This window comes from Calonectris borealis, chromosome Z (assembly GCF_964195595.1).
Source record: "Calonectris borealis chromosome Z, bCalBor7.hap1.2, whole genome shotgun sequence".
Lineage (NCBI taxonomy): Eukaryota > Metazoa > Chordata > Aves > Procellariiformes > Procellariidae > Calonectris > Calonectris borealis.
Window position 1 is genome coordinate 64,072,174 of NC_134352.1, and position 24,008 is coordinate 64,096,181.

At 37.9% G+C, this 24,008-nt stretch overlaps 1 protein-coding gene across 2 annotated transcripts in view; it reads right to left on the reverse strand.

Annotated features, from left to right (window-relative positions):
* The window catches only part of RNF180 (ring finger protein 180), an 86,394-nt gene extending 65,050 nt beyond the window's left edge, over positions 1 to 21,344 (reverse strand). For both annotated transcript variants that reach the window (XM_075136180.1, XM_075136179.1), the window contains exons 1-3: positions 21,215 to 21,344; positions 18,853 to 18,945; positions 14,320 to 15,270 (exon numbers count right to left, since the gene is read on the reverse strand). In XM_075136180.1, coding sequence (XP_074992281.1) covers positions 14,320 to 15,270; positions 18,853 to 18,945; positions 21,215 to 21,316 — 1,146 coding nt within the window. In that variant the 5' untranslated portion in view covers positions 21,317 to 21,344. The remainder of the gene's footprint in view (positions 1 to 14,319; positions 15,271 to 18,852; positions 18,946 to 21,214) is intronic.
* Positions 21,345 to 24,008: the final 2,664 nt, after the last annotated feature.

Here is a 24,008-nt window from a genome sequence, read left to right on the forward strand (position 1 = left end):
GCGAGTCTTGCTGATCACTCCTTGGCTCTCCAGTCGACGAATCAGCTCATGGATGGGAATCAGGGAATCTCGGTTGGTGCGATATTGTCGCGGGTGCACTGTTGTGGTAGCGATTGGTACCTGCTGTTCTTCAACCCTCAGCAACCCCACAACAGAAGAGTCCTCCGACAGGCCGGGCAAGGTGGACAGCTGTTTAATTTCCTCCATCTCCAGGGCAGCTATACCAAAAGCCCACGGGTACCCTTTTGGGTCCTTGAAATACCCTCTCCTGAGGTAGCCTATGCAAAGGATGCACGGAGCCTCTGGGCCAGTCACAATGGGGTGCTTCTGCCACTCATTCCCAGTTAGGCTCACTTTGGCCTCCAATACAGTTAGCTCTTGGCATCCCCTTGTCACTGCAGAAATACAAATGGCTTCTGCCCCTTTATAGTTTGATGGCATCAGGGTACACTGTGCACCGGTGTCTACGAGAGCCTTATACTCTGTGGGTCTGATGTGCCAGGCCATCGAATCCACACAGTCCAGTAAACCCGGTTGTCCCTTTCCTCCACCTGGCCAGAGGCAGGGCCCCTCTAGTTCTGGTCATAGTACCTGTTTCTCACTTCTTGCAAACATGAGTCAAGAATTTCTTCGTTACAATCCAAAGTAAGATCAGCCCTTCTACTCTGTCTGGGGAACTGTTCACTGGAAACTGGACCATCGTGAGACAGGTTCTTCCTGAAAACTGGAGCAGCATTTTTCCTGAGAGAACCCCCTTGTGTGATTGTTTTTCCTTGCAAGTCACGTACACGTGCCTCTAGGGTCAAAATAGGTTTTCCATCCCACTGCCTCATGTCCTCTCCGTGGTCGCGCAGGGAAAACCACAGGGTGCCCCGTGGTGTGTACCTTCTATATCCTCTCTCTTGAGCAGAAGAACGCTGACTCCTAATGGCTGAGATACTGGTCCGTACAGGTGGGGAATAGGACACACCCTCTTCGAGTTGCTGGACCTTCCGGGACAGCTTCTCCACAGCCGAGACAAGGGAGGAGGAGACAGTTTCTTCATATTCCTGGAGTCTGCTAACCACGTCATCCAGCGTTGGTGCTTCTTCCTCTGCCCAGGACACTACTGCCAACAAGCTGGCATACGACGCTGGTGCGCTCCGTACCAACTTCCACCACATGGGCCGCGTGCATTGGACGTCATCTGGATCCTTGGGCGTTTGGTTGTTGTTCAGGTCACTATAAACCTCCTCTAGCATGCCTAATTCTCTCAGGATACCTCTCTCCATAGCGGTCCATTTGCCTAGGCGATATATAACATCCTCCTTGAAGGGATACCTTTCCTTCACGCCTGACAGGAGTCGCCTCCAGAGCCTGAGGACCTGTGTCCCTTTTCCAATTGCTTTGTCAATGCCTCCTTTCCTAGCAAGGGATCCCAGCTGTTTGGCTTCCTTCCCCTCTAATTCCAGGCTATTGGCCCCATTATCCCAGCATCGGAGCAGCCAGGTAACAATATGCTCGCCTGGATGACGGCTGAAATCTTTCCGCATATCTCGCAGCTCACTCAGGGATAGGGATCGGGTGGTTTCTGTCTCGTTTATGAGTTCTTCCTCTTCCTCCTCCTCTCCTCGTGATGGCCCTGGTCTTCCATCATCCCTTTCTAAACGACCTGATCTCCGCTTCCAAGATTTCCTCTTCTGTACAGGGGTGACGGATACCAGCAAGGGTTGGTCCTCTGGTTCAGCTGTAGTACCTGTTGCTGGGGTTTGGGTAGCTGCAGTGCCTGTCGCGGGGGCTGGAATAACTGTAGTGACTGTTGCCGGGGTTTGAGTGGCTGCAGTGCCTGTTGCAGGGGTTGGAGTACCCGCGGTGTCTGTTGCTGGGGTTTGAGTAGCCACAGTGCCTGTTGCAGGGGTTGGAGTAACTGCGGTGACTGTTGCCGGGGTCTGAGTAGCCACAGTGGTTGTCTTGGGGGTTTGAGTAGCCACAGTGGTTGTCGTGGGGGTTGAAGTAGCTGCAGTGCCTGTCATTGGGGTTCGAGTAGCCACCGTGTCTGTTGCTGGGGTTGATCTCTGGAGTGTATTCCTAAATAGTTGTTTTACCCTAAACAAGACATGAACCACATTCAGGAGACATAGCAATATGATCATGCATGTTTGAACATTCCAAGGATATTCAAAATTCTCAGGGAATATTGTGGACGTATTCATGAAGAGGATAGAAGAAAAAGGACTTTCTGAAGATATGGAAGGGAAGATGAACAAGTCGGAGAAAGTGTCCCATCCTGTCTCCCCCTTAGATTCATTTTCCAAAGAGAAAAAAGAGTAATTACTAATAGTTTCTAAGAGGTGGTTCCCGAGGTACAGAGGTGACAGCAGTGCTGAGTACAGATACCAGATTAGACTTACAACCAATGATTTTATCACATCATAAAACAGCAGCAAAATTATAAACTTGGCCCAGTTCTGAATAGCGATACCGGGAACATATACTGCAAGCAAGGTATTACATATTGCAACATTGAGAGCCAGCCCCACAACTTTGACTGCCAATAAATCAACATTGTGACCAATCAATATAATGAATGCTTATAACAATTTTTCCTTAACACGCTTTGGTCAGATCTATCATTATCTCAACCCTTCGAGCCCCACGCTGGGTGCCAAAAAGGAACTGTTGTGGTTTAACCTGGCAGGCAGCCAAATACCATGCAGCTGCTCGCTCACTCCCCCCCGCCTCAGCGGGGCAGGGAGAGAACCAGAAGGGTGAGAGTGAGAAAAAACTCGTGGGTTGCGATAAAGATAGTTTAATAGGACAGAAAAGAGAAAATAATAATAATAATAAAATATACAAAATGAGTGATGCACAATGCAATTGCTCACCACCTGCACTGACCAAGTAGTGATCGGTACTTCCTGGATCACGCCTACCATTCATATACTGATCATGACGTCATATGGAATACCCTGTTGGTGGGCTAGCTGTCCTGGCTGTGTTCCCTCCTCCCAGTTTAGCTTGGTAGCTTCCTGGAGGGTAGTTGTCCTTGACAAGATACTTAGCAACAACTGAAAACATCAGTGTGTTATCAACATTCTTCTCATACTAAATCCAAAACACAGTAGAAGCAGGGAAGGTACATGCATTTGCACTCCAGCTCCACTACTTTTTGTTCTTCTTCTTCCACCTCCAGCTGCAGTCCTATCCAACACAGCAGGAGCATGACAAGAGACAGATGAACAAAAAACCCTGTATTTCCTCTACTTTCTTGGGCTAAGCGGCCTCACTCTTTGACTGAAGATTCACAGTTTGTCAGCGAACTTCCAGGTAGCTCTGTCTGTGCCAGGTCTCTTCCCCCTCCACACACAAAGGACCCTTTACAAACTAGTATCTGGGATACAAAGGAGGGCAGAAGGTGACATGCGGGCTACATCTGGGCCACAGTTTACTAGTTGAGGAGACTTGCTGCAAAGGTTTCATTCCATACATCATCTATATAGCTAGGAAAATACTGACAAACATTTTTTACAGTATCCATTTTAAGGTGTAAGAATTGTTTCCTTCCACTGTGCTCAAAATCACACACTCTGCCTGCTTTTCCTGAAGAATTACTTGAACAATTGAAACCTACCTGCAATAAATGATGATAAAATGAGTCTGTTCAGTCTGTTCCCACAAAACATGCACACCCATATGTGAATAATGAGAGGAGACTGATGGAAGGCAAGTAGGAAAAAAAATTGTCTTAAAGCGCAAATAAGAAATTGAAGATAAGATGATGAGAAAACGCACATGAGACTTCAAAAAAGCAACTGCAGTTGTCCAAAGCCTTTTGATATGGTACCACGTGTAGCACATGGAAGGGCGAAAAGAGACAAACTGCTGCCAAGAGCACAGGGAGAAGGTGAAGTAGTGAAACTTAGGACAGATAAAGAGATATTCTGAATCTCATCTAACCAGATCACTGGATTTGTTGAGATTCAAAATGCTGAACAAAATCTCTGTTAGAAGCAAGAGAAGAACATATCTTTGTAGCTGAAGGTGATGAAACAGTGGTATAGATAAAGTGAAACAGAAAATTCATATAACATGCTGCTAGAGATCAGCAAGATCTTGCACTGCTATTGCCCAAGACAAGTTTTACAGAAGTTACATGTAGAGAACATGCAGAGAACAACTGGGAGCCCATCTCAGCACTCTAGCTGAGCAACCACCTCGTGCTGCAGCTCTCCATTAAGAAGTGAGATTATATTTTACTAGTAGTGGATCAAGTTAATCCCAGGAGATCCTCATCACATTCTGTCCCCACTGCGGTGAGTCACATAGTGTACTTTTCAGCACATGTCTCTAAAACTCAGTACTGCTCACATATTTGTATAAAAATAGTTTCAGTGCACTAGTCAATGCTACGTTTATACTTAAGCTAAAGGGAATTGGGATACTTTTAGAACAAAAGAAATTCAAAACCAGAGATCCACAGAGTAGTTAATACCATTCTAAATACGGATATATTCCATAGATTAACAGATTTCAATCCAGAAAGATTAATCTAGTAGTAATTCTAATGCATTATTTATATTGTCCTAAACCAGCTTCCTTTTAGAAACCAGATTGGTTTATTGTGCTGTGCTACAAGGGAAACAACAACATATTGCCACAGCAACTACAAAAACGGTGTTCTGCTTTTCAGTTTAGTAGTTCCCTGTAGAAGAGATTTAATCACCCAGAAGAGATCTGTTGCTGTTCAGCATTTTTTCTAATGTATTAAACCAAAATTCAGTTTGCTAGTACACCAAAATCAGTATTCCTCTTTACTGTACCATAATTAACATTCTCATTTCAGTCTGGATTTTGGACCCACCTCAAGGGGAGTACTACATAACAGTACAAGCTGTTTCATTATACAGCCAAGAGAAACTACCAGGTCTGCCTGTATCTAATCTTCAAGCAGTCTCTTTACATACCGTTTCATACAACCTTGCTTGTTTTGTAGCAAGTGAGATTGAGCACCGAACCCACTTAACATCTGGAAGACACGCAAATAATAAAAACCATACAAATTGTACATATGCAACACTGCATTTTTCTTTTTGCTATTGTAGAATCCTACTTTTCCAATGTTGTCAATAAAACAAACAAGTAGTTCTCTAAACCATAGAAAATCTGACAAAACTGCTGCTAATAGGGAAGAATATACCTAATAGTATCTGCTTCTGTAAGGTGCAAGACTAAGTCTCTGTGATCTTAACAGGTATGATAAGTTAAGTATATTTGGTATGCATCAGAGTTGAGGACTATAAGCAAATTAATCTTACTGAAGAACAGCAGGTCCTATCTAGGACATGCTGCTTCTGGATGTGCCAGTGCTGGCAGGACTGCTACCATGGGGCTTGGTTACTACAGCTTTTCGGTTTATGACTGGTATTTTTTCCTTTTGCAAAGTTCATGTATAGCACTTCCCACAGTAGAGCACTTAAGAGTCTCCCATGTTTACCTACCTTCCTAAAATTTCCTAAATATGAGCAGTTATCTGAAGATAAAACCTACCACACCATAAATTGTGGCTGAAATGAACAAAGAGGGTAAAAAATATTGAGGAAACACACAAAAAGGAAGAATGTATGTTTGTTTCCATATGAATGACTGGCACCCAGTTGTTACATTTCTCCAGAATCTCAGGTGTAATGTTTTGTTCTAATCATACACGCTTTTTTTTTCCTAACAACAAACCTTCTGCTATATCCAATTGGAAAACAGTCAGAATGCTCCAAAATCATCTACTCTTTCCAATTCAGGACGCCCACGGAATGTAACACTCCACATTGTATGGTTTCTTTCACTACTTAATGTTTTTTCTTCCCTCACGATGTCTGCAGTCAAGCCCTTTTTCATGTTTTAATGAATGTTCTTTGCTCTGTTTCTTATGAATTAAATAGCTTTCTATGACTTATTTTCTTAATCCGTGGATTGCTTTGCATGAAAACTAGTATCACAAGAATAATAGTGGAGTAAGCACACAGTTGGAGTTCTGTTTTTCCGGTAAAGTGCATTTCAGAGTTGCATGGTAATTCTAGCTCTCCTCTTCCCGAGACATGCTAAGTTTCATCTGCAAATGGAAGCTGAGATATTCTAAATTAGATCTATTTGGATCTTCTCATTTTACTTTTAAAAAATTTTTTTCTTACCCCTATTTTTTTGCTAGACATTTCTTCATTTTCTATACAGCTTTCACCAAACCATGAATGAAAATTTTTGCGTTTATGGAAGAATTAGAGAATCACCTTTCTTCACCAGTTGCTTCCTCTCAGTCTCCCTTAGCTACGATCACATTTAGCTAATTACTTGCAATTTGCTTCAGAATCTGTATTGGCAGTGCACTTTAGCAAAAAGTCTAAATCACAATCAAAACTGAAAATGGCTTTTAAAAGCTATTGAACAAAATATAAATGAAATAGATAAAGCCATTAGAAGTTAGGAGAAGCATCAAATGACTTATTTCTTTGAGTAAGTGTTCATAACGTCAAATATTTATTTGATTCTACATACTTTTACTAATCATACAAAATTGATTCGTAGAAGTACTGCAAGCTCTCCTCACTCTGTACATAGAAGAAAATAAGATACACAAAATATGGAAATAAGATTACTTAAAATTTTTCAACTTTTTGAGCTACAAAAGATTAAGATTTGATTAACCTTTTGTCAAACTGTTGGATTTCTTTCATAAAGACTATGGGGAGGAAGTCTTAGTTAATGAAGATTAATATGTTTCTTTCTAACTGATGGCATTTTAAAAAATGCGAGATCATTACTGAATCAGAATGTTTCTTTTCTTTATGTTCACTATGTCCAAACGTTTTCTTGTTCATACTCCGATCTCCAGTCTTTAGAAACAACACATCAAATCTTCTGATGCTCATATGAAAGGTGAAATAATTTTTATTAGAAACTTGATTGCAAATTACTAATAATGGGAACCGACAGATTTCTAGCATCTTCACAAAAAGCAGATATACTCTTGAAAGAAAATTAAAAAAGGAAAAAACCACACACATTCCATCCCCCATAATTCTAAATTGTCTTAAACGTGATGCATGTTTTTAGCTAAGTGATCTACAAAGGAAACCTTCCCCTTCTGATGTGTAATCATTTTAATTTAGGTGTTAATATAAAGTATTAGGGAAGCACATAATATCAGAAAAAGCACTGTACTAAATAAAATATTGGCAATAGCTAGCCTTAAAAAATACATGTTTTCACAGCTTTACAGCCATAAAGGTGTTAGATCATAACACAGGAAACTTTTGTTTTATTTAACTTATTGGTATAAGCTGTACTTTGCATGTGAAAAAGATGTTCATATGGCCAAAAGACTGCCAACTTCTTCAACTGTAACAGCAGATGCTATCTTTCCTTATATTTAATTCTGAATTGTAGCTACCATACAACGTCTTCAGTATTTTGCAGTACTATATATAATAATTCATTTCACTAATTTGCTACTTTAATTTTTCCATTTCCTACTAGTAACACTGATTGCTTATCAACTTCAGAAATAGTAAATTTGTATGAAACCTACTCTGTTCTATTCTGTTTGTGTGAAATCTTTTTGATGCGTACAGTGACTTCTACTTCTCAGTGAATGCCTATAGTTTTACCTAAAATGGCTGAAGAAATGTAAAGAAAAAAAAAATTCTTTTCAGATAGCATTATTTTCTCCCAAATGCAGACATGACGAAAAAAAATGCTTCGAAGTTGGATACCATAAAATTTAAAGGGGGGTCATGGATGAGAAACATTCATAGCTACATTGACCACTACAAAGCACGAAGAAATACTTCTTTAAAAAAAAGGTGGGGAGCTTTAATTCTCCCAGATCCTAGGAATTTCTTTTTTCCTGAAAAAAAATTTATTTTTGAATTTGAAGAACCAAGGTCTGCACTCTACTTAAACCTCCATGCAAGTAGCATTTAATTTACCTCAGTTTATACATATTCAGAGAGTTTAGTACCATGAAAACCAATTAGAAATATAAAACTTACTCAAATTCTTAGTCACTGAGTCAGTAACAATTTGTAGAAGTGAAGGACTACAGGCCTGGGGCACAAAATTCTATAGAATTTATAACAATACATTCTTTTCTTATGTAAAGTCTCATCTTAAACTCTCTCCTTACTGTGTATTTGATGCGGTCCTTCTGGTAATACACAGTAAATCTCATAAATATGAAAGTACTCCTGTATTCTTCTTCATACCGTTGTTGAACCTGGATTTTTATCTGCCACGAGTCATCTTATATAACTGCAATTTAGTCTGCTCTTCACTCTATCTGTGTAATAAGAATCCATGCTGAAATTATGGGATGTACCTAAATGCACACCATTGCAACCCACCTCCGTGAACGGGTTATTGTCTTTCTTAGCTGAGGGACAGTAAGTCTCATAAATTGTTATGATCTAAGTTGTCTGTGGGCTTCTAGAAAAACTAAAATAATAGTTTCTAATACTTACACTTTATACAAGAAAAAGGCATACAGTATTTCTATAGTTCTAGGCTGTTCATCAATATTTTCTTGGAATAGCAATCAATATAACCTTGGAACAGCAGCAATGATCCGTATGTTATTTATTAAAAAACCCCACTTTTTTTGGCAGACAGTCAACAATAAAATACGTAACTCACTTCACTGGGCTAAGTTTCTTTCCTGTGTTGCTTTTGTCCAGCAAGATACAATGTCTGTGAGGATGGATCAGGATCTTATCCGTGGTATGGCACATTACCCCAGCTGTTGATCCTTAGCGTTGTAGTGCTACCAGTACAACATTACTATTTCAGGTAGAGGTGGCTGCATTTGGAGACTGTGTGTCTCTCTTCAGAAAAACTACACATTAACAAGGATGTTGGAACAGCACAAGAAGGTCAGTGAAAACCACTGCCTCTTCTTCGCATACTAACCACCAAAGATGGCCTGATACATGAAAGAGCAGATGATCCCGTTTTGCAAGTTGGGCATTTAATGCACAACAGCTCATGGACTTCTGCTATGCTGAGATTATTCTATAGTATCTGTACATTCTGAAAGTGTCTTATAGACAAACAGCTTATTCATATCTATTTCACTTAAATGAAGGAATATATTCACAGTACAGCCAGCTATTTTGGCCTTCAGTAAAGCTATATTATGACAGTGTAGCCACACTATATTCTAGTCTATATATTCTAGCTTCAAGATGATCTTAAAAAATGTTAAGAGTATATACAGATACACGGAGACAATCCTGATACATTGTATTTATCCAGTAGCTCCCTGAGTAATTTTCCCTCCTTTCCAACATATGAGTGAAGCGTTAAGTAGTTTACAATACAATCCATGGCAGAAGGCAAGCAGAGTTTCTTCCTGACAAAGCCCTGGCAAATTTGCAAGGCTGTTTATCCCACTGGTTATTATTAACACCAAATTGTGTAAAAGACATATCAAACAGTAGAAGAGATCAGATCAGACAACGCCTTCAAAAGCTGTAATCACAGATAACAGCATGAAAAGATTTCAGCTAAAAGTAATCAGTAATTAAAGTAATTTAAAAGTAATTAAACTCTAAAATGTTGAGGTTTAAATGTTTGCAACAGGAGCTCCAGATACACCTCAGAAACCAGTTTTGCATGCTATTTCCCACAGAAACCACAATGGCAATTTAACAAAGGTAAGTCATGCATTTGGGTATGAATCCATCATTCTTAATACCTTCTTGTTAATCCAGTTTATAATCAGTGACAGAATTAATCTCCTAATTACAACAGTCACCATGTAGTAACAATAGTTACAACCAAAGCAAAAACAAAGATAGACAAGCTTTAGCTCAGAAGCTCCTCATGCCCGAAATTTTTCCCCTCCTTGTATCAGCTAGTTAAAAAAGATACTGCTTCTTACTTCTAACCATGCAGCCCCGTAATGCAGTATTGCCGCTGCTGAACAGCCACAAGCTTTGTGCAAGTACTGAACTTGCAAGGCCTCAGGGCTGAGGCTGTAGCTGAACTGCCCTTGCCCTGCCTGCTGCTTGGTTTTACTTGGTTTACCTGTGACAACAATTTCTCTAACTGACCAGATGTCTGCGGCTAATTTGTTTCACTTTTGTTATCTTTGTATGGTACAACCACTGACAGTGATTATTCCATGTAGAATGAGATATTTATAACTCTAATATAATGATGTAGTGTAAAGAAATACAGGCCTGCTGAAGATAGCAGAGGCCTTGAGAAATGGAGACCCAGGATGCAACACGAAGGAGTACAGGCATGGGATCACATGAGATGGGGCGCTGCGTTGGCACTGGAGACCACAACAGCTATGAGCAACTTCCCAGGGATCTGTTAAAAGAAATGCAGACGTGGGCCTGGGCAGAATTGGTTTTAAGGGTAACAAAGAGAACAAAGAAACTGTATCTTACATACATAAAAGGCACCACATAAGGTAATTTGGATGTAGCATGAAGCTGCAGAGTAGTGAACAAAGAGCAAAGGTATAAAAGTGTGTTACCAAACACACAAAAATGACCTCAAGCAAATTCTGGAGTAAAAAAAAAGAAACCATCAACATGAACATCGTATTGCTCCCAGCGAAGGACTCCAGATGCTGGCAAGCCACAGTAACACCTCCCACCACCAGACCCCAAGGTCTGCTGCCAGCCCGCAGACCCCGAGGCGCAGCGCCATGGGCAAAACTGCAGGAACCGGGGAGGAACAAGTGAGTGTGTGTAACAGTCTCAATGGTAGTATTATTCTGTCTTTTATCCTGAATTCAGGATAAACTGGGAGCATGAAAGCAAACTCATTTCATGGAAACTGACCACTAGTCACCTTTATAAGACAAAACTTTCATTTTTTAAAAAAGCTACAAAAGAACTGGTGATGTGTCAAGTTATAGAATGAAGCAAAAAAGCCAATAATACTTTTTCCGATGGATCAGGATCATTTCCAAGAGGATACCGCAGAAATGAAGCTGGCTACAGAGTCTTCCTCTATGTAAAATGATTGTGAAGAGAAATGAAATAAAACCTGAGGAGCCACAAATGGTATTTCTGTCTGAGATCTTTCAGAAAATTATTACAAACACAAAAGGGAATTTGTAACAGAAATACTTCATCTTCTTAGTTATAGCAACAATAACAAGAACCATTATTAATATTGGCAATTCCTAGACTTAAGTAGTTATTATCATACTCTAACAATATACGAGAAACCTAAAAGTCCCCCATGAACACAAACGTGCGCACACACACACACACAGAATGCAAGTATCCCCCGCACAGGCATTAAGAGCTTTCCCTTGTAGAGCAGACAGGGGAAGCTTGGGTCCCTCTGCTGTTAGCAGGCTAGCTCAGTCCCGCACCTACACCAGACAGCCTGCATCAGTGCAGGCCTCCGTGGGCCAGGGCAGGTCAGGAGCTCACGGAATCTCTCCTATTTACAATCCAAGGTGTATACAGCTCAACTTAATAATGGAGTGCATTCTGCCACCACACAACGTTTTGGCTTACTGCAAGGCTGAAAAAACGTTTGACAGATAAAGTTATCGCATTACAAAATAAACTTAGAGAAGCAGCCTATGCATTTACAAAGAAATTCCAAAGTCTGACCAGGTCTGTTCTCTTGGACTCCTCTCCAGAAAAGCTTTAATTAAAGATAAAAATGAGACGCACAGTATCTTTAACAAAGAGAGCATAGAAGAGATTCACCTCACACCCTGCACTGAAGTACTTCTTAGAAGAGCACTGAAATGAAATACTTCCCATTGTCATTTATCAAAACTCTTTCACTCCATTCACTCAGAGGTTTATGCTTTTTTCTCTTTGTGAAGTTTTACTATCTGATTACTTAAGCATACATGGTAAGGACGCTGGAAATTACGGTTACAAAGTACCACAGATCAGCTTCCTATTGCAAGTACCACTGTAACAAAATGCACGTTTTTACAAGGAGGAGTGTCAGAACGCTGAAGAAAAAGGACAGCAAGTAGAACTTGCAAGAAAAGGGAGGATACCTAGACTGCCACATAAGAGGGGAGCAGCCACGAAAAAGAGTGTGTGGCAGAGGAACATTCCCTTTTGCAACATGTCAAACTGTACAGAGGATGAGATTTTCTAGATCCACATTTTCCTGGGAAGATACTACAGCGACGGGAAACACAGCTGCACTAGCCTCATTTGCTGCTTGACACAGAGTCTGCGAAGTAGGCCCGTTTAAATATTCCATGCCATGATCCCAGACTCGCACCAAGGTTAAAGAAATCAATGCAAAAACAAAATATCTTCCCCTCAAAACTACTATTCGAAACCAGATTATTTATTTTACATACTTATTTTTTAACTTTTTGTACTTTGTAAACCGTATGCTTACTGATTAGACACACCAGCCTTAACAACAGTATATAATTTGCTATATGAAACTTAAAAATAATGTAGGAATTAGTTAAGCATGGTTTAACATGAAAAAGATCTGCTAAGATCATGAAAAGGTATTTTTCTTCCTTCGCTATCACAAATCTGGAAAATTTGTATAACATTTTATTCTTGAAAGTAACATCTAACAGATTAAAGTGGCTGGAGAGACTGCAGATGACACAACTGTGCAAATGCTCATATACACTGTTTTTGCATCATCATTTCATTTAACAGAAACAATGAGGCCTAGAATTTTTAAAGCGATTTTAGGGACTCTGACACCTAAGAATCTTTAGACTTATTAGAAAACAAGTATTCAATATTAAGACATCCAGATCTTGAAAGGTTCTTTACTCTCATTTTCAGAGAAGCATTTTACAAAATAAGAACAAGTTCTCAAAATATCACAATGGCAATTTAAATCTTTCTTTAAACAAAACAAAAAACCTTCCCATGGTCAAAAGAAGATATGTATGCCATACTGAAAGGTCTCATAATATGTCCCAGACTCATCGCATTTTCAAGCTGGTTCTTACATTTAATTGAGAGAGACAGCCTCTATGTATTTCTCTCTCGATCCTCAATTCACTGCTCTGCTTCAAATCTGTACTATATTCTAAAGGGTCTGTCGACTGTATTTAGGAAAGAGCTTGAAGGCACTTGGTGCCTAAGTGGAGTGGAACTGTATAGAGACAGCAGAATATTAAGGGTGAAAATCATTTAGGTATAAAGGACGAACAAACGATCCATACATGAACTATTGGTCCTATATATATTATTGCATTAAATGCAAACCAATGAAAACAATTTAATATCTAACCTAAGCATAGTCCATTCAAATAAGGCATAAATATTAAATTAGACTTGACTACTATAAAATGTAAAGCAATCACATTAAAAAAACCACCTGTAAAATAAGGTTTACATGAGCTTTACATGTCACTACACTTCATCTGTGGAATATCCTAAGATTATCACAATGACACATCTACCCAAAGTGGGAATGATTTTTTGAGTAGATACTCAAGATGAGAGTTATATACTTTCTATAGTTAGATACTATGATGAGAGTTAGTATGTTTGCTCTTGCTGGCACACAGTATTTTATAGCAGGAATTTTATGATGAGGAATTTTCTTTTGAAAGCATACATATCATTAGCGTTTCTACTGAATTTCAGAGCAAACAAAAACTGTGTTATTCATTTTAAGACACATTCCTGGCCTTTCTCCTGCCCCCCCATCAAAAATTGCATGACCATCTATGGTCTTTAATTCTGTTCTGCTTTAGATGGTTTGAAGAAGGAAACCATTGTTGTATAATTGATAAGAATACGTAACATTTCTGTTAGATTTCTAGACAAAATATTTATCTACTAAAGACTAATTATTTTAAATAACAACAATCAATTCTTTACTCAAAGAAAAAATATCTGTGTTACAACAAATAATAAATGCAAACATCTTTTAAAACATAAATTTTTCTTCACTGTAAAGTTAACTCAAAACGCCATTACTTAGAAGTTGGGAAATCCTGAAATGCTAGGGTTTCTCATGTAGAAGATTTGAACGTTTAGTTTTCCTTTAATCACACTGATTAAATTTTACTGTATTTTTTCCCACTTCAGATTTATTATTATATCACAAAACAATAAGAAGGCCAACAGAAACTAGTTATATATACCCACCAAGGTTTGATTTTACACAGAAAAAAACTGATTGGGTTGAATTAGAAAAACTCTATGTAGGAAGAGGTCATTAATCCTTGTTTGCAGAATACCTGACACTCTAGCCAGTACCATGCTAAACCAGTATTAAGAGACAGCATCAAAACAAGTCACAATGATTTATAAAAGCAAACAAAACTTTACAAAAGAAATAGCATAATTAATTTTAAACACCTACTTGCTTCTGTAGCCATCGTTCTTGCCTTCTTTGTTTTCTCCTCAAGCTTTTCAGCTTGTTTCTTTCTCTCTTATTCAGCTTTTGGTTGAAGGAAATACTCGTAGACTGCACAAGACCAACAGGTGTGATGTATCGTTCCTCTTCTACAGCACTTGTAGGTGAAGAAAGGTTCATCACAAAAGGTGATCCATCAGCAACGGCACTCCCAGAAGATTGTCCAGTATCTTCAAAATCACACTCACTTTCTGTTTCTCTATGTAGTAATGTGGTAAGGGAAGTAATTCGAAACCTTTTTTGTAGTTTGTCAGCACTGGAACTATATAGGTCCTGAAAAGAACTACCATCTTTCCGATCGGACTCTAATTGCAAGCCACTTTGTGTGTAAACAGGTGGATTTTCATTTTGGCCATGGTAAATTGTTCCCATACTGCAAGTTTCATGTAACGCAGGTGACAAAACAAGTCTCTCTCTGATATTTAAATCCAAACTACGCGATCTTCTGTGAAAAGGTTTTACAGTGCATGTATCATTCATAGGATAGGAAGCAGAAAGATTCCTTTTTTGATTTAATACCTTTAAGGGAAGTTTTTTACTTTTCATCTCAAATCTGGGAGCTCTTACTTCCAGACAAAGTGCTTCTGTTAATCTTCCAGTACCATTATTATTTCTAGCCCTGTATGAAAGCCCTTGATTTTTTATTTCCAAAGTTGCAGTTACCACTTCATGGCAGGTATCCTTGCTAAAACCAGACTGAATTTTGAGGAGAGGTAAGTGTTTTCCTGATGATTTTGCCAATTTAACAGAGAAAGCTGGCTGATAGTCAGTCCGACTTTTGCAGAAATGTATATTTACTAACTGTCCACAGGAACATTTTGTGTTGCAAACAAAGTTAAAGCCCCCTAAGCAGGTCTCACAGAATGGACAGTGCAGTTTTCCAATTGTCCACTGTGCCTATTGACAAGAACAGAAAAAAAACACCCAACACATTCACTGTAAATAAATAATTAAGAAATCATTACTAGAGTTACTTTTCTCCTTTAATAAAAGAGTTTACTTTTTGTTTTTCAAACACAATAAAAAAGACCTCACAGCAGAAAGAAAATGCAACCATAAATAATGTTCTGGTCAAAACTCAGCTTGCTCCAGTGATAACTAATTCTGAGAAATCTAGAACACACATTTCAAAATGTAGGGGCTTTGAGATATGTTTAACATTTGTCCATAGATAGAATAATGCTGCAATATAATGACAACATTAGATCCTTTAAAGCAATGAAATCAATTTACCATTGCCAGTCTGGAATTGGCAAGCACAATTTCTCAGCTGAGTCTTCTGAGTGCTGATACATTTCTTGCATACTAAGTACAGTGGAACCAGATTTCTTACAAAAAGTGTACAGCTTTTTACTTTGCTTACCCCACGAAATCTTGAAATGGTACTTGTATTTTGGTGTATGTAGTATTACAACATAATCTGTGTGCAGATAACATGACAAATCCTTAATACTCTCTCTATAAGGAGACAGTTTTTTTCATTACTTGTAATTCTGTGAATTTCATTTCAATCCTAAAGGCACTTTTTCAAAAGAAAATACATACCAAAGATCTATAAACTCCTACATATTTGCACAACTGTCAGTATTTTCAGTAAATATATTAATCTGTCAGCAGAAACATTTTTAAGGATTAAAGTTATGCAAGTGTTCGTAGGATTAAAGCCCAGATGAGAAACAACATTATGAACTCCAGTCACACACTACTCACTAGTGTGCCTAAAGTGGAGTTGAGCCGTGAATACAGAAGCTGCCCAACATTTCTAGTTAAAGCATTGCTTTCAGTTGCAAATGTCTTTCAAGGTAGTTTGGGAAGATGATTCCATGACTGATACTTGTCTGATTGAAGGCTTCAGAAAGTTTCAATAAAACCAATTTTGTTTCAGGAAAAAAGTTTCAGGAAAAAAATTTGTGCAGAAAAAAGGTTATTTTTCACATGCCATGATAGAAGTAGTTCTGGAAACACTTCTTTGAGAAACTTACTCCTGCCTTGTGGGTTAAAACCTCAAAATTTCACAAAGTATCAAAAATGTGCTTTTCATTGCACCTGCGAGAATCTTTTTAAATCTGGACATGTTTTTAACTTAGAGAAAAAAAAAATCTCAGTTTACATATGCCCAAAGGCTTTCAAATCCCTGAAAATTCCCTGAACATGCACAGCCTCTCTCAGTTTGTAAGGTTGACCAACGTGTGCATATGCCATTCCCAAAGAAGAATTAAGCTGGTTCAGAGTTTTACTATCTCCCACACTCCATTTCCCAGATGCCGTGGGCTAGGCACTAAAATTCAGGCAAACGCACTTTCTAGTGCCTTTAGTGAGTCTTTCTGGCACTCAGGCACTACGGAATAGTAACCTGGATCTCCAAATGGAGAGGAGGAGTAATTCATGAAAGTTAGAGATGGGTAGAAGCCTGGCAAAAATGGGAATGCAAAAGACGGTAGGAAAGAAAAAGGACATCTCTATGTCTTACGTGCACAGAGACTGGGAGATGAGGTGCAGTACAAGGGGTTCTGGAACTGATTTAGCATGAGTTTGGCAACGGACTGTGGAAGCATTGACTCAGTAATAGAAGTAACAGCCTACTAGTAAAGGAAGTGGTAGGGGAAAAATCAGCAAGACCTGAAAACGAGTTGAGGGTACACAGATTTAATGATGGACTGCAAAAAGAGGGAAAACTGGGAAGGGTTAGCCAAAGAAGCTAAAACAAGTGATGAGTGATGGGGAAAAGAAAATGCAGGTCAATAAAGGTTACTAACAGCACTAGCTAGATATTAGTAATTATTGAAGATTATCTATACACTAATGCGTGCATGAAACCCAATGAGATTGGTTAAGAACAGGGACAGATGGCAAAAAAGAACTGGCTGGGAAGCAGTGGGTTTTTACAGCCTGCAAATAGACTTTGTGCTTATGTGAAATGATTTAGCCTTTGACTCAGGAGTCATACAGGAGAAAATAACACATGATCACAAAATTATTCAGAACCCAGGAGGATCTGGAGGTAAGTCAAAATTATTTTAAAAACCCACACATTTATCCATAAACCCACAGGATCTTTCCAGAAATGAATGAGGCAAGAGTTCCCAGGATATTAAAGGACAAAATGAACACCAAGATATCGCAGGTATTCATAGAGAACTGCATTCTCTGCCTCTGCCACCAGAGGAACATCGCTCCTCTGCAATCTTGAGCAAATATGTTAAGCCTTTTCTGAGCAGTCTATGGGTTTTGTATTTCCCAGGTCTCCAACTTGACCCTCTAGGCTTTCAAATGTAGAAGGCTGGCCATTTACAGCTAAAGGTGAAAAGAATGATATTAGTATCAATATTGAATCCAATTAAGTACTTTAAAAAACCGCATCCTTATGATCAGGCATTCAGGATTAGACGATTCTGTAAAGTGGGGAAATACCTCATCACCCCTAATTTTCACCCCCTCCCCCAAGATTAATGTTTCTGAAACAGATACATTATTCTGTCATGCACTACTGAAGTATAAGAGATCATTAATTTTAAAAAGAGTTTAATTAATGTTTAACAAAATAAAACATAGAGCAAAACAATGAAGGAAGATGAAACAAATTTTCTTAATTTTTGAATGCTTAGTTTTACAGTCATAACAATTTTTTTCTTTGTGTATCATTTTCAGGGTGGATTTGCTTAGATCAGAAGTTACTTGCAATATAGTAAAACTTAGACACTGAAGTCTAAGCAGAAAAGAGTGCAGATATCATTTCCCTCTCAAAATCAAAGACTCATCAAAGAAAAACTGTCGGGCAAAAGGAAAGCACTGTTTCTGCTTATTGTATTTACGCAACAACATTAACTTCTAGACCTTAAAGAAAATACTCAGCTGAAGCAATCAGTACAACAGGGAAGTTATGAGATGGTTTGTAATTTCAAATGGGCAGTTAAAACTCAAAAGCAGTGACACTGGCTTGTCATCAGACCTTTGAATTTGCAGGAAGGTGACTACTCTCTATTCATATGACATAATAGCACATTAAATATAAAAGACATCACATCATATTCCAACAACTGATCTCTTAACAAACCTCCAGTCCAGTTTTATGGAGAAACATGCTTCTTACTGTCACTGTCAACATATGTGTTAGTACTGCAAGATACGATGATCAAGACAAACCAAACCCCAAAGCCTAGATAATTAGCATAATTTTAAGCATTGACAAAATATGCAGAGGTGCCCATGACAGTTATTTGGACAAACATAAATACATTCATCTATAAATGAGTAGGAACAGAATTTATCACTTGTAGGTTTTGTGCATACATAGTAAAAACATTTAAGAGGGAAAAAAGCCTCTGTAAATTGTAATCATAGAAGTTACTGAGAAAAATTCCCTCAGTTAGGTGGTCTCTGTAATATATGTGGACCTTGGCAGAAAAGTGCCCTTGGAATTTGTTCCCCTTACTTATTTCACATTTTGAATTATAAAGATGCAAGCAAAAAAAGATCTACCTTTTCAATGACACATTTCACCCACTCTGGAATGGCTTCTAAGTTCACATGCCATACGTTGCAAGACACCTGAGCAGCGGAAGGTTGTGATGTCTGTTAAAAAAAGAATTATTGTATTGATATTCAACATTCATGTAAGCTTTTTTTGTTTGAATATAGCCAGAAGTCAGCTTCCCAAATTCAGTAAATATTTTATTAACAAATGATAAAACTCAAAGATGTTGGTGCATTCTTTAAGCCAAAAATTGGGTAGATGCTGTCAATAATTCTCTATTTCTGAATCTAAGGACATTGGATAGACTCTACTGTGGAGATGGAGGCGTTTGAAGGTGGTTTGTCTTGTTTACAAGAACAGAAAGTATGCAATTGCTGATCTTCAAAGTATATTGGGAAATTGATTTCAGAAGCGCTATCAGCTGGCACAATTTTCCAATAAAGACAGGAAGATTTAAGTTCTAGTTTATATGAAGATTGTGGTCAGTACTGTACAACTATGCCACAAATAGTTTTACATTAATTTTCTAATGCTTGTTAGAATAACTAGCAGAGAAACGAGGGACGCTCAGCAACTTTTGAGTTTTTACTGCAATGATGTGACCAACTGAAGAGAAACCAAAATCTAAAACCCAGTGGCATTTCACTAGCTGATACTAAAATAAAAACAATTACCTAACTACTTTTTAGCACAGAAGTCATACAAGTGTAATTTGATCTTTTAATATGGTTTAGAATGTCAGTAAAGTTATAAATATGGCTAAAAATACAATGAAACTCTGGTGAGTGTTAAAGTCTTAAAATCAGTTGTTAAAGTTTATGAATATGGAAAATCACTGCCTCCTATGTTATGCAATTCACGGGAATAAAAGTTTCATTACACTGAAAATTGAAAGTGGGGCTATACACAGAAGACAGAAGCTTTTAGAAATTCTCCAAGTATTGACAGCAGACAGATAGATCCGTTTACCATGTCTATGCTATCATCTTCCTCCTATCTGTGGAGAGTACCTGTACTTCAACTTGGACATAATTCTGATTTAAACTGTTTATACTGCATTTGTAACTTCAACATTTGGTTTTAAGATTTGTTCTAAGATTTCTCTCTTTTACGCATATTTCAGCTATGTCTTTGACTGAAGGTCTAAAATTCATCAGGGAAAGCTGACGTACTGAAAACATTACTCTTCTCATCGTAGTGCAATCTTTGCTTCCCAATGTCTTGGGAAGTAGCGTTAAATTACCTTTTTTTATCTGCTATCTACATAATCACAGAAGGAGCTACTTCAGTCTTGTGCACAATGATGGTAGATCTCCACTAGCAATTAAAAGCTCCGCCATGGGGCACGGACGAAGATACCTCCTTCTTTTCACTACATTTTTTCCATTAAAGGAATTGAAATTTCCCCACGCTCCCCCAAAAAAACGCTTGAAACCACGCACAAAATAAAAACTCCTCAAGTATAAAGCACGAAAAATATTCCAGAACCTCCAACTCTGTAAGTGGCGTGATTAAAATGGGGTTTATTAATAATAATGATTATATCAGGATCTTAAAAAATAATAACTTTGTTTCTCCCTCTATTGGTTATACCCTTCTCCTGTGCCAAAAAGAATGTTGTTGCATTTCTAGTGCGTTAATAAAAAAGATCAACACCTTCCCTTCTACTTGCTTTTTCACTTTGATTCAAGATCATAGGATGTAAATGCAGTTTTCTTGGCATATTTGGAAAGACTCTAGCTCTTTATGATTACTAACTGCCATTATAAAGCAGCAGGAAATACTCTGTCATTGTTTTATTCTGTATGATTATTTTTCTGTTTATTTTAACAAAGATGATGTGAATTACTAAGTGGTATTTTAGCCTGGCAGGGCATCCCCCCTGGCTCAGGGCAGGCTAATCTTCTGAACTATTTTTGTGTACAGACTACCCCCCACTTTTTCAAAATGAACAGCAAAAGTTTCTGATGTAGGAATATTTGACACACAGTTAACTATTGCAGTGGAAATTAGTATCAGTATTTAAAACACACCTTAGAAACAAAGAGTTCTCTCTTAAGAGATATTGAAACAAAAAATGACTGCATTAAAACTGTCAAAAACATTTTTATACAAAAAATGGTAACACTATACACAAGCTAGTATCATGAATACCAGCCTTCATATCACAGAACATGAAGGTCACCACTGCCTATTCAGCTTCACTAAAATTCCTGCTTACATTGCTCTCTATGGAATTGTCCATATTTTAATACTTATCTCCACAGGAGGTTAATTACTAAGTGAGGGCAAGTCTAATACTTCTCCTTTAATTAAAACCAATGGCACTGGAAAAAGTTACAAATTCCCTCCACATGCTATACTTACTTTGGATGGTTCTTTTCCATGACATTTTGCAAGGCAAACAGAATTTGCTATGTATTTTCTGCATCTCCAGCAACGTAGAACATCAGCCTCTTGATCACTCATTTCAACTTGTGATTTTTCAACTCTGTATGTCTATCTGTAAAGACCACAAAACATACAATTCAGTCACCTGTTGAAATCACGCATGCTTTCCTCTTGCGACCCAGAAGCCTGTCAGTAGTCTCTTCACTACAGAGGAGACTAATATTTTATTTACAAACATTCTCTGATTTTGTATAGCATACCACCTAGACATTTTAAATAGCAAAGCAAAACAGTTGTTTTTATTTCCAGGTTGCATACAGAACTAGCAAGCAACAAATTAAAAAAATAAACCAACTTCCTCAATGTTTACACAAGAGAATTCCAGTTTTCCCAGAATATGTCCATAGAAATAAGTCATTGCTATCTTACACATTAAATGCACACACACACATATATGTGATGCCACATTACAAAAATTAATACTGACATAAAACCACAGAAGACAAAGACTTGCCCTTATCTTAATGTGCCCCTGGAGCTTGCTCCCTTAAATTATTTTGTGTAGGAGGATCAATACTACTGGTGCCACAGAGCTTTTCACAGACCTGAACTGACCTCCTTGTAAAAGAGAGATCTAAATTAAGACAACCAGAAGGACAAGACAAATATTTTTCTCTCTTCGTGCCTTGCTGTGTTCTGATGTCTCTCTGGTCTTCTCTAATCTGTTTCCAAAGCCTTCCCTTTTCGCCATGCTTTCTCCAAAGGTCCTTCAACTCTTCTTTCTACCTGCTTCTGTTTTTACCCCCTTGCGCTAGTTACATGAAAAAAAAAAGAAAATCTTCTACATCTACACACTCAACTAGAGCACTATGCTAGGGTTATGCCTACTTACAGTGCTAAAGCGCACAGCGCTTACTGATAGGGAAGCTGGCGCATAAAACTTAAAACCAGTATTAAAAGAATCTGTGTTCTTCCACAGTCCAAGCATCTGATCTTGCAATTATTTCAACAATTTAATTTTATTTAGTCTTCACTAACTAAAGAAACTCTGAGCTCCTCAGTATAAGCTGTCTGAAGAGCAGTTTGCCTTATTGAACCATACAGACTTTTGCATTTTCCTCATTTTCCCCATTTCTACCTTTCTCTTTTCTGCCTTGTTTTCTGAATTAATCAAAGACTATGAAACACACATACAGAGGTTATTCATTATTTTTCATTTATATCTGAGGTCTTCTTTCAGCAGATTTCCCACTTTTTCTATATATGTAAAGAGTCTGAAATACAGTTTGACAAGGAAGAACAGAAACAACGTGGGCCCACATTAGACTCCTAGCTCAAGTGTAGATGCAGCTTTTAACAACCAGACCCACACTAAACTTAGAAAGTTAAATTAAGGCAAACATTAAATCTTTTCTTGCAATACCACAATAAATTAAAATGTTTTTTTGTTAAGATTCCATTAATGTATTTTAACGTAAGTTAAGATGACCAAGCAAAAGATCATGGAAGAGACACTTACAGAAAAGGCAGAATTTACACTGGAAACCTGTCTTGTTCATGACAAAAATGTGATGATTTAAATGCCTTGACTTTAAGCAGAATCTCTCTCAAGTTTTTATTAACTTTGCAATGTCAGTGCTGCTACTTTCTGTACCAGACATATTTCAAAAGTGGAATGTATAAAAATGCTGGATCTCTCTATGAATGACTTTTTCTTTCTTAAAAAAAATTCAAGCTCTGAAAGATTTTTACAAGCAGCGTATATCACTTCGCTGTGATAAATGCAGCATTAGACTGTCACAGGGTATTGAAAGAAAGATTACCAGTTACGAATTTGTTTGTATCACTCAAACACCTTAAAGCTATTCTAATTAATTTATTCTTCACAATTTCATAACACATTTCTAGAATGAATTTAATCTTACAACAGCTCAGTGAGAACCTCAAATCTAAGACCAACCAGGAAGGACTGAAACACTTTTTGCATAAGGCTAGCTCAGACATGCTTTGCAGGTACAGCCATATACTCATCTACTAAAATACATTCTTGAACCATACTACAGCTAGTGATATACATCTTGCATACCTTATATGCTGTATCTGTGTATTCAAATGGTATATGTTTAAGTCTCTGTATGCATTCTGTTCCCCTTATGCTAATTGTTATAGAAAAAGCTGTTTTGCTATCTGTTGAACAGCTGCTTCATTTGAGGCTGATGATGCTTACTGGAGCGGGGTATAAAACAATTGGTGATAGACTTCTGAACCAACAGATAAAGGACTGATGGATAAATGCACTTGCTATATTTAAAAGACAAGGTTCAAGTCATGCAAACAAATGCTGTCTAAGGATCACTGGCATTTTAAGTGATGTAAACATCCCCCTCACCTGAACAGTATCTAGCAAGCAAGCACCGTTTTACTGCAAAATAAAAGCTCTTTTTTTTGATTTACACACTTTAAAAGTTTCTTCTTACTTCTGCATATACCTTTCATTTAAAAATACACTTTCATAAGAGAATTAGTGTATAACATATGTGTAATGATCTCCACAACACAGGTTGTATTTTGTGTAACCAAGAATGCTGATAGTAAACTAGCTGCAAAAAAACACCTCAAAGTGCAAATACTTTTTAAGACTATATTACAGTAGGCTGAAGTGTTGTTCTGGCCTAGCAGAACTTAAAAAGGAAAATTCCTGTCAGTCTATTAAGATTCCGCATGTATGTGCCTTTTGTAGTTCTTACAGAGGACAGAAGAAACGCTACAA